Source organism: Corvus brachyrhynchos, unplaced genomic scaffold (genome assembly GCF_000691975.1).
Source record: "Corvus brachyrhynchos isolate BGI_N302 unplaced genomic scaffold, ASM69197v1 scaffold7, whole genome shotgun sequence".
Classification (NCBI taxonomy): domain Eukaryota; kingdom Metazoa; phylum Chordata; class Aves; order Passeriformes; family Corvidae; genus Corvus; species Corvus brachyrhynchos.
The window spans coordinates 6,622,704-6,633,812 of record NW_008239054.1 but is presented as its reverse complement, the minus strand read 5'-3'; the positions used below and the strand labels follow the sequence as shown (position 1 = coordinate 6,633,812).

General features: G+C 39.2%; 1 protein-coding gene across 1 annotated transcript in view; it reads right to left on the bottom strand.

Annotated features, from left to right (window-relative positions):
* Positions 1-1,382: 1,382 nt before the first annotated feature.
* GALNT12 (polypeptide N-acetylgalactosaminyltransferase 12) overlaps positions 1,383-11,109 on the bottom strand; it is a 51,828-nt gene continuing 42,101 nt past the window's right edge. Inside the window, exons 12-13 of the mRNA XM_008637542.2 lie at positions 9,589-9,744; positions 1,383-7,210 (exon numbers count right to left, since the gene is read on the bottom strand). Coding sequence (XP_008635764.1) covers positions 7,073-7,210; positions 9,589-9,744 — 294 coding nt within the window. The 3' untranslated portion in view covers positions 1,383-7,072. The remainder of the gene's footprint in view (positions 7,211-9,588; positions 9,745-11,109) is intronic.

Sequence of the window (11,109 nt, the reverse complement as noted above, 5' to 3'; positions counted from 1 at the left end):
TGGCTGTGGAGCGTATCCCAAGGACAGCCCATGGCTTTCTACGTTGCTCCCAGGCTATACCCCCACCCCAGGGAACACGTTCACACTGCCCACCCACATCTGTGATCTGCAGAGCCCCAGAGCAGCAGTTCACTGATCTGTTTCATCTCAGGTAGATCCCGCACAGGAGGTGGTACAGGCAAAATGCAAAACTTTTCTTAACCCTGCCTTAGGCACCCCATTTTCTATGCATATTCATAAATTTCCTGAGGTCACTCCAAGCGAACCTTTGAAGATCAACCTAATTCATCTAATTTATATTACACAGCAATGGCAGCACATCTGCAATAAATTGGAAAGAATTTTCATGGATTAATACATTCGAAGTTTGTAAGATCTGACCTTGGGTTAAAAGCCCTCAACAGTAATTTCATAACACTTGTTGCTTTACAGCCTTTCGCTCAGAATGACATCCAGCAGTGCTGACTTTAAGGCATCAGTAATGAACAGTCCATCACATCTCTTGATAAATCATTTCAATCATTAATTAGTTTGCTAAAAGGTGAATTTCATATTCAGTATCAATTTGTCTTATTCCACCTTCCAACCACTAGTTCTCATTGTACCCTAATTAGCTTAAGGGGATGTAATATCAGTAGTAGTATCAGTGATCTTCTCCCACAGACAGGGGCTAAGATTAATCACATTTTGCTTCTGTAAAAAAATAAGGCCAGCTTTCCCTCACCTCAAGAATCATTGCTGGAGGCACTTCCAATGCACCTCTCCTTTTTCCACATGATGTCGAAGTGGCCCTTCTGACCCTGTGACCTGCCAGCCCTGGGCCATCCGCTGCAACCTCAGCACCTCCCTCAGTACCAGCCAGTTCCATAGGCTGGGCAGGTCGGGAAACCTAATCCCTACAGACAGATCAGTGTGTTGCCCTTGTGGGGATGTCTCTTTATGAAATCATCTACACCCTGTTTTGAATCCATACTGCCTAAAAGCATCACTTACCTCCTTACTCCTGTGCACTCGATCTCTCACTAGAATAAATCAAACCATGAGCTTCTTTTGTACAAGTGACTTGTCCAGCAGTTTGTCACCTGCAAACTTTCCAGCAACTCATTTTCTTCCAGAAAATTGATTATCATAACACCAAGAACATTCCTAGGATGCCAACAGGAATAGGTGCCATATTGATTTCGTGTAATGCTATTTTTAACCAGAATGTCATATGCTAAATGATGCTTTGCCATTCTCAACTCGATCTGCAAGTTTGTCTGTCAAAATTCATTTCACAGAAAATTGTTCTGCATTGCTCGTATACTGTATCATTCTGTGATTTTCACCAGTACTTGGCTACCAGGACTACAGCTACTTGGATCACTTTGTGATCATTTTACAATATTGGCAGTTTATTAACACACACACTCACATCATCTCTGGACCATCATCAGCTTTCCAAGATTTGGGGTTTTTTTGGGAAGCAATTTCACGTTTTTGAGAACTCAGTCTTTCTGAAAGAAAGCTTGAGGCCAGGTTGTGTGTTACAACAGAATTAGTATCTTGAATATTATTAGCAACTGCTTGACATCCTTCTTTACTACTGCTGCAGCAGCAAATATCCCTTTGTTAGCTGAACATTGAAATGCATGTCCTTGCTTTTCCCAGCACAGGTTGGAAGGAGTTATTGGACAGTTCCACTCACTGTAAAGTTCAAGGCTTGCCCTCGTGTGGGAGGCAAAGAGCAGCTGACACTGGTGTCCCTGCAGGGCACAGGGAAGGCCAGTGCTGGAGAGATAGGGCAAAGAAATGCATCTAGGAGCTGCAGAGGTCTGGAGTATGGCTGGATATCATTTAAACCAAGCAAAGCTGCACCTCAAACTACAGTATTTAACAATGTGGTACTTCTGACCTTAATCTGTTTGTTGCTGCATTCCCTGTCAGTAAAACAGGGTGCTCTTCCTTCATGGTAATACTGTGAAGACAGATTAATAAGTATTCGGGAAACACCACAAAACTTAACATTCAAGTTCTATAAAAACAACCAACCAACAAAAAAAAAAAAAAAGAAAACAACCCACACTAAGAAAATAATTTTTATTTTTCGGTCTAGGGATTTGTTATGGGGATGCAAATAAGGCCTTATACTGAACAATGTGGATTGGTTAAAGTAAGCCTCTCAGAATTCTTCCTGTGTATCAGTGAGGCATGAAAAAGACAGTTTCCCCATCTTTTGTAAAAAACAACAAAAAACCCAACAAAAACAAACAAACAAAACCCAAACACCCTCCACCCCCCAAAAGAGGGAATTAATGTACTGCAAGAAAATAATGTAATTGAAAATCATAGTGTAATAGACACACTGAGGCCAACTTTTGATTTCACAAAAATCATTATTTCTGGCACCTAAGTATTTAATTTGCAATCTGATAGAAAGTTTCATGTTGTCCATATACGTTTTCAGCATGATTGAATGCTACAGTTATGTTTTGTAAAGCCTGCTTCTTTCCAATTCTCAGCACGGAGGATTTTCTTCTTTCTTAGGTACTATGCTGTGTTTATGCATAACATGCCCAGGTAACAGCTCATTTTAAATAAAAAGAGGCCTAAAGGAGAGTTGCACCAAACTGCTTATTAAAGATTGTGTCAGACACAGCCACTTGCCCAGCTGCCTTTTTTTTTTTTTTCCCTTAGAAATCCCCAGAATGTTTTGCTACCGTCAAATTGGTAAATTTCATTCCCCAGGATGAAATCCTCTGAAGCAGCATACATCCTTTATCTGTTAGGCAAAAAGGCTTTATATTTTCATTTGGTGGTCTACATCAGACACCCTCTGCATCTGCATATTCCTTGTTGGCTAAAATATCAGTTCACAAGAATTGTAAAACCTGTCCTCTTAACTCAAAAATCAAATGTTGCTTTCTTCCTGGCATGTTACCCAGTCATTTCGGTGTTTCAATCATGTGAATCCTTCAACCATATTTCTGTACCGCTGATCACTTTCAATTTCTCAGTTATCACTAAGTCTTCTCACAATGTATGCATAGTTAACAATTTTGTTCTTTATATATTTGCTCATTACAGAGTACCTAATTAATTAATTTCACAGTTAAGCATCTGTACTGGTATGACTCCCTTGACCACTTTTTCTTCAGTTGCAAGTTAAGTATCTTCAGACCACGGATAAAGTCAAGAAACCCAGAAAACTGATTTTTCCCTTAACACCAACAAATAAATTGCATCTGCTGCAAGTCCTCTCCCACTCTTGGAGAGGGTTTGATGCTATACAAAATACATCATGCAACCCCTTAAGCCAGCAACTCACTTCCTGTATGTATATCCCTGTATATTCATCTTCTTACTACTTTTGGAGTTTAGAGAGGTCACTGAGAAGGTCCTGCCCTGTTTTTGTCTCCAACCAGCTTTGCAAGCCCTGGAGGCATGCAATTCCTGTAAGTGCTGACTGGGACCGGTCTAATTAGACTTTGTCTATTCATAAAAATATCAGTGAGTAATGGATTAAAAAAAATATTGAAAACTGTTAATCTAGGCATAGTAATTTTAGTACTGCATATACATGCATAATGTATTTCCTCTGTAAATGAGAAGTTTAAGGATACTGCAATGCTGTAATTTGAACCCAGCTATTGCTGTTGTGCCTCAACAGAGCAGGGGGGAGCTCTGCTATCCTTCTTTTCCCTCCCTCCCAAGGGCTTTCCCACCTACCTCAGCTAACTTGCTAGCACAAAGTTCCATATTTGTTACAAGAGTATACAGCATTCTCAAATACTGCCAAAAAACCTGCACAGTTGTAACCATATACACACAAGTGCATGATCCTAACCCTACAGTCTCTCTGGACATCTTGATTGCTACGTCTTTATATCAGGGTATCAGGACAAAGCTCAACTAACTTCAAGTTAATCTCCAAATCTAAAGGCTTTAAAGGAGACAAATGAAGTTAAAAGACCATCAGATTTTAAATCATCAACCAAGCACTATCACTGTGTAAGTGCCCATGTTTTCATAAATAGGAAATAGGAGCACAATCTCATCAGTCCTGGTGTTAGGAACCAACATGAATTTCCCCTTGCAGTGCATCTTAGCACTTCCTATAAATATAACAAAAATGGAACACAGTTTTGACTCTCTGTTCAGCAGAGCCAGCAAGAAATACTACTTCCAATTCATGTTGACTGATGCATGTACAATGATGACTGTTGTTCCCAGGTGTTTGTGCAAGCTCTAACAATCCCCCAATATAATGGTTCAGTCGAGGCCATTTATACAGAGGTTTTAGTGGTTTATTTCTTAGGGGAAGGTTCATGTACTGTCTTCTGTTGAAGTGAAAATCCAGTAAGTTCTAGCCCATGTTGAAGACCCACAATTTTTAAATGAAAGGAAAATGGTGAGTGAAAAATGAAAAAAAGTCAAAATCATTACCTGATGATTTCAAATAAATATGATAATTAGGCACCTGACTGTAGTCTAGATGTCTTTGTAAAATAAATAAATAAATACAGGAATACAAAGACTAAGAAATAAGCACTGGTTTGTGACTGAAATCCTGCCATTTTTCCATTTCTATGAGGCATCCAGCCCCATCTCTGCTCAGGAGAAGTCCAAAGTCCACAGTCCATTCCTCAGCAGGTAGCTCTGACCTCCTGCAAAAGGAACCCTGGAGATGTTAAAGGAAGTCTGAAGATGCGCATTAGTACTTGGATGCTTGATGGAGTCCTTCACCCTCCAAACCTGAAGCCAGACATTAGTACAACTCCAGTGAGTTGAAAAGAAGAAAAGGGTATCAAGGAATAAAAAATGGTGAGTAGATGGACTGAAAGGCCAACACAGAGGGAGCAAGTTGGTGGCATTGCTAATGCTCGGTGTTTGCTTTTGAACTCAAGTGTGTTTGTGCAGCAAATATGCAACCCAGGCTAGCTGGTTTGCTGGCATATGTGAAAGCATCTCAGCTGCAGGAAGCCAAAAACATCAATACTTTCCTCTAAACAAGGGCAAAGTGAAAAGATGTATAGAAAATAATTTCCAGTTACTAAGTTTCACTTGTATACCACCATCTGATGATGAAATCTTGAAATACCAAAACTCAAACCTCACTGAGAATGGAGGTCAATGAGAGCTTTGGCCATGATTCTAGTAGCTGGGCTTTTATCAGCTTACTAACATTGTTCAATCAGCAGCCAAGAAGGAAAAGCAAAAATTAATAGAAAATCCTTGCTGTTCTCTCATTCAGCCACCCACTTTTGATTTGTGGCTCCACAAAGTGTAAACCACTGCTGCTACCAGGTGAACAGAAGCATTACTGAGTTCAGGAAACAGAACCTGAGACACCATAAAATAAAGCTGTGTTCTCCCAAGTGCTGCAGGGATCTGGGCCTAAGAGATCAGCAAAATGATTGAATGAAAACCACTGACCATAGGAAAAAGAAGAAATAGTTGATAAGACATTTCCTACTCTACTGAATCACAAAATATTTTATTAATTCTAACATCAGTTTCATCAGTCCGGCCCACAGAGACAAAACTTTAAAGGTGCTCACAAAAACATTCTATCTACATGGGTTAGAAAGACCTTGGAAGAAACTATACATGTATCTCCTATAGACAGAACCCTCCCCCCACACCCCAATCATATAAATAGGTATGCCAAAATGGCATGAGCTTATGGGGATTCAAAGAAAAGGCTGTACATTTTTTACAGAAAACACGAACAAAAGCAAATAACAAAACATACCAAACTAATCAAAACAGATGCCAAGACTTCTGAGAGGAAAAAGGTTGAAATTTTCATCCTTCTACACATAAGCATTCCTTCATCTGACAGAAAAAGAAACTCTTTTTATGAGCTGAAACCCTTCTAATGATGGTCACTGGCCAGATACATTGCTATACACACACAACTTGTCTGATGGGGCGAGGCAGATCCCACACACCAGGGCACAAACCATCCTGTATGGGTGCAGATTAGACCCCATGTTTTCAACAGGACCATATGCAGGGTCAACTCATCTAAAAGGAGTTCCCAGATAAAATGCAAGTTATACTCAAAAGACAATCCTTTTTGTATTAATATTAGCTGCATTTCAAAGAAATCAGTTGCCAAACCATTTTTAAAATACAATCATTTTTACATGAATCATTTAAACACTTAAATTTTAAGATTCATTTTCTCTAACTGTAATTTTGAAATTTTTTCAAAAGAATTATTGATAGGTCTTTTCTTGAAAGTTTTATGCATATTGAAAATCCACATAATGTTAAAGTTGGTTGTGCATTCCAGGACACAGCCACATATCTGGGCCCATATGAATCTAAATAGCTTTTCCCAAAGCATCACCTTTAAATATTGTTGCCTTCTGCCTTTAAGAAAGATGAGAAAATCCCCATTTTACTCCCAAACCAATCTTAAGCATGATTAGAAACTTGTCAAGTGCCACGAACATCTAAAATTGTCAGAACATTGAAGGTATAGTATTGTCAAGCATGTGCAATCTGTATGCATCTAGATTGTTATTTGTGCAAAAACGTGCAGACATACTCTGCTTTCATGTGTAAATCCACACTGTCTTCAGTGAGGGCTTTGTGGTAGTCACTTAGGGCAGAATATGGCCTACATTTACCTTCTGGGTATTTAAAAGATGAGAATAATTATTAACTACTATCTGTTAAAAGACCCAGCTGCAGAATGTTTTGGTAGAAAAATAGACATTTTAAGTTATTGGCAGATTAACATTAGTGCAATTATTTTGACTGCCTTATTTCCACACAGTAGATTAAAAAAATACATTGTCACCTGTGAAAAGAACCTAAGACACTTCAGAAGCAGTTATGTAGCTGCCAAACAAAGAGAAAAGGAGAAGATTCTGCAGCACTTTATGAAGCTCTCAATACTTAGTGCCTTCTAAAGCTCCAGGAAATGAGATCCAAGGCTTGTAAACTAATTACAGTTCTTTCCATACAAAAATGTATCACTTACGAGACTTTCAAAACACTAACTGCTTTCAGCAGACTAACTGCTGACTAGAAAGAGCATATTTTTTTGTATTCAGCTATATCCTAGGCAACATCTGGATCAACTTCTTTCTTTGAAGAACCATTTTTGGTAGTCCGAGTTGGTACAACGTCGTAACAATGGTGCTGGGTTCCCATTGTAAGCATTTGCCTCGGCTTGTAAGCACTTCTGGGTTTGTGGGTGAAACAGGGTACCGTCCTACAAAAGACAGAAATAAAGCTTGCTTTTCAGGTCTCAAAAACTGCAGACATATCACTGTGTTTTAAAGGAACAGAAGACATTTGCAACAAATAAATATCATACATATCCTTCCAATGGGGTAGTGCAAAGCCTAAAAGTGAAGTCTAATTTGAGGATCTCTGAAACTTTATCAAAAGGTCCTGCTTTTAAACTTATGTAAATGTACATAAACATTGCTCTAGAGTGACTCATGAAGTGACATCTCAGCCTGTAAAGGATGTGCTAACTTCATTCACTTTCATTGCCTTTTGTTACTGGACCAGAACATGGCTGAAAAGATCAAAGCCAAGCACAAGAATTACCCAAATTTATCAATTTATTGCACATCTTGTACGTAGAAGTTAAATATTGTTCATTAAGTGTAAATATTGGACATATTTCTAGCCAGAAATTTTCCTGTCTCTTCATAGGGTATATTTCTGGTGGAAAAAGTAAAAATACCTAACCATGCCCCTTGCCTGCAGATGCGTGTGGAGTTCACTTGCTTTGCTGAAGGGCAGTATAGCTACCTCAGAGGTGTAAGGTCTGACAGGCCTCCACAGTCAAATTCCCTAAAAAACACATTTTGAGACTTCAGACCCTTTTCTCACAGTGACCTCTAGTTCAAGTCTTTCATTCCAATCCAGGAGCACTGTCAGCTAGGACAGTGAGCTGCAAAGGGCAGTGTAGCCAGCCATGGAGGACTGCCCTGCTCTGAGGCTGTCCCTTTGGCCTGGGTGGCACTCCCATATGCAGACATTCCCAAAGCCTCTAGCAGCTTTGAAAGCAAAACACCAATGCCTTGTTTCTGAGCATAGCCCTGACTCCTGTGGAAGTCTGCTCCTTCCATCATCAGGAATGCTGCACTTAATTGCATCCTGAGCCACAGCTCCTGATGCCCAGTACTGTGTGCTGGCTCACAGGCTTGCTGACAGACTCAGCTGCTGAATGACTTTCCTGGTTCTGTCATGATAATTCAAAATTCTGAGTGGATTAATCAGTATCCATCTCACTCATTTTTGACTCAGTGCCAGCAAGAACTTAATTCTTGCCAGGCTGCTGGGAAGGCTGCTCAAATCTTTGATTATGCTCCATCCATAAGGACAGCTGTCTGACGCTGCCATGCACAAAGCAAGAGAAATGTGGTGCTGGCATCTCACCCTTCACTCACCTTGAAAGGTGGGGACCGCTGGTTTTGATTTAGCGCAGCAGCAGAAGAGGAATTGGAGCAGAGCAGTGTGTTCAAATCACACACAGGCACAAAGTGATCACAAGAAAGAACATTTAAAGTAATTCCTAAAGTTTCAGATGATAAAATTATTATAATGGTTAGGAATACACTGGAAGCAGATGCATTCCATTAAGTTCTTTCAATTTTTTCATTTTCTCTATTTGAAAATTTCAGTTTTCTCAATTACTTCTTGAAGTGACTGAAGATCCTCCAACATATGTAATCTTAGAGATTAATGTATATGATCTTGAGCAATTTTGTTAAAAGTCAGCATTAGAAATGAAGCATCATTTATAAAGTCAGCCTTTTAAACATTTTTATTTAGTAATATCACTATGAGCTTCAGTCTGGACTAGATTTAGAAAACAGACAGTAATTTTCCTCTAATTTTTCTAGAGTTTACCCTGCTACCTGTCACTGGTGGTAGTATTCAAGCATGAAATTGTCAGCCATGGAGTCTGTAGAGTTTAGATGCATTATGCACACACATTATGTAAATATACCATTTTGATATATTATGTGACCTTTTCCCTTAGCCAAATAACAACACTCCAGAACCTGAACAAGGTCATAATTCTTCATCCAGCTTATTTTCTCTCAGGCACCCAGGTGCTTCTTTAGAGATTCAAAACTACTAAACACAAGTTTTTTCTAATATTATGTAGAGACAGCTGTTTAAAAGCAGGAAAGAGCCTAAAGTAATGGTGGTGTGTGAAGTATTGGGGATATATGGTAATATAAATACTGGGAAATAAATCAATGAAAAGAGAGCAAAAGTAGTCCAACCATATGAACTGTTTAGGGAAGGGTTATATTGAGGCACTTCAGTCTCAGGAAAAGACAGTAGGGGTGACATGCAAGAGAGAAGGTTCCCAGCCTCCGCGATGTTAACAGGGGTGCTTTCCTTCCTCTCATCTTCCTGTTCTTTATGAGTGGAATACTCTTTGCCTGCTACCCTGTTTCTGTGCTCAGATATTAAAAGCCAAGATACCCTATTTCTCCCAGAGACTTGTGCCAGTGTTGTGGCCTGCATGGTGTGTATGCAGTAAGATAAAAATTTAAAAACTTCAACAATTCTCCTTCCACCCACTCCCAAAAAAACCCACACCCAAGCAGGCACACTTACCTTTCTGAAAAGAAACTTCTGGTTTTCAGGAATGCTGTGGACATTTTCTTGACACAAGTACATTGTCAAGTAGTCAGTCCCTGAATCGACTGCAGCACAGACTTCTGGTTGTCGTGTGTTGTAACGTATTTCATTATGGGATGTGTACTCAAAAAACTACAAACCCAAGAGAAGAAACAAAGGACAACAGTCATTTCATATGTACACAGGGTATACTTAAAAAGAAGCATATACTAAGATACTATAATTAGGTTCACAAGTAAAAGTTGCTATTGTGAAGGGAAATTCTGCCAGAAGTACTCAAGGGTCCTTAACTTCCGCTGCGTACTATTTTACAGAAAATCAATCTCATCACAGCACTGCTTTACTCTGGTAGCACTTAAAACGCATGAAATGTTGAATAAATGTCCTGGAAAACAGGCATTCCAGCATTAAAGAATTTACAAAATTCAACTGTACTATTTGACTTTCACTTTCTAAACCCCCCTTAAAAATAGGATGGAAAACAGTTTCTAGCCTGACATTATGTCTTCTTGATTCAGTCATCACAAAGTAATGTTACTTTTAACTAAGGAGTTACTCACTGCATAGTTCAAATGCAGTTTGGTCCAGGTTCATTTCCAGTTATAATGATCATTTCCAGTCCTAAGGATGCATGGTGATGAGCATTTCATTCTCTAAAGTTTTAAGATATTATTTGAAGCAAATCAGTTACAGCTGCTTTTAAACACGAACAAAACTTCCTTAAAGACAATTTACTCCCTTTGCTTGTTGTACGATACTCTACAGAAGTGTTCTGAACATACTCTGAAACTCCTGGCTTCTGTAGCAGTTATGGTGGAAGACTTCCTCAAAATGTTATACTTATCATGGTCATTTGCCAACTTTTGGACGTCATTAAAGAGCAGCAGAGTTTGAGAGTTGTTTGTATTTAGCACGCTTATGAATAATTTAGATGACTATAGTGCACGGATGTGTGTTTAGATCTGATTTAGATGATACTCAATAAAGTAGAGGAGAGTTTTATAAACATCAGAAAATTGCTTATTACCCATAGTACAGCTGCATTAGCAGAGACCAATAAAAGGATGAGTGAGAGAAGGAACCCTCTTTTGTTTTGTTTCACCTCTGGAGACGGTAAGACTTTGTGAAAGGGGCTGTACCACTTCAGAAATGTATATATACTTGAACTTACCACAAAAACATCCTTAACAACCACCAAGGCTAATAACCTTGAAAGAGGAGCTGGAAATTGAGTTTCAGTATAACAAAATCTGCAGCCATCCATTTCCAAGTGTAAGAGCTCTGATCTAGACTACACTGATGGTAGCTGTTTCATTAAATTTACCCCTCCCATTATCACAATCAGGAATTTCTCTGCCAAGGTGGCTGTCACAGCCTTACACTGACCAATGCTCCCCACTGCATCACCATATGGAGCCTCATGGCTTTTCTTTTCCAGCAATGATGGAAGCGACCAACCCCTCCAGAATGCACCTGTTTACCACCATTCATCTGTGG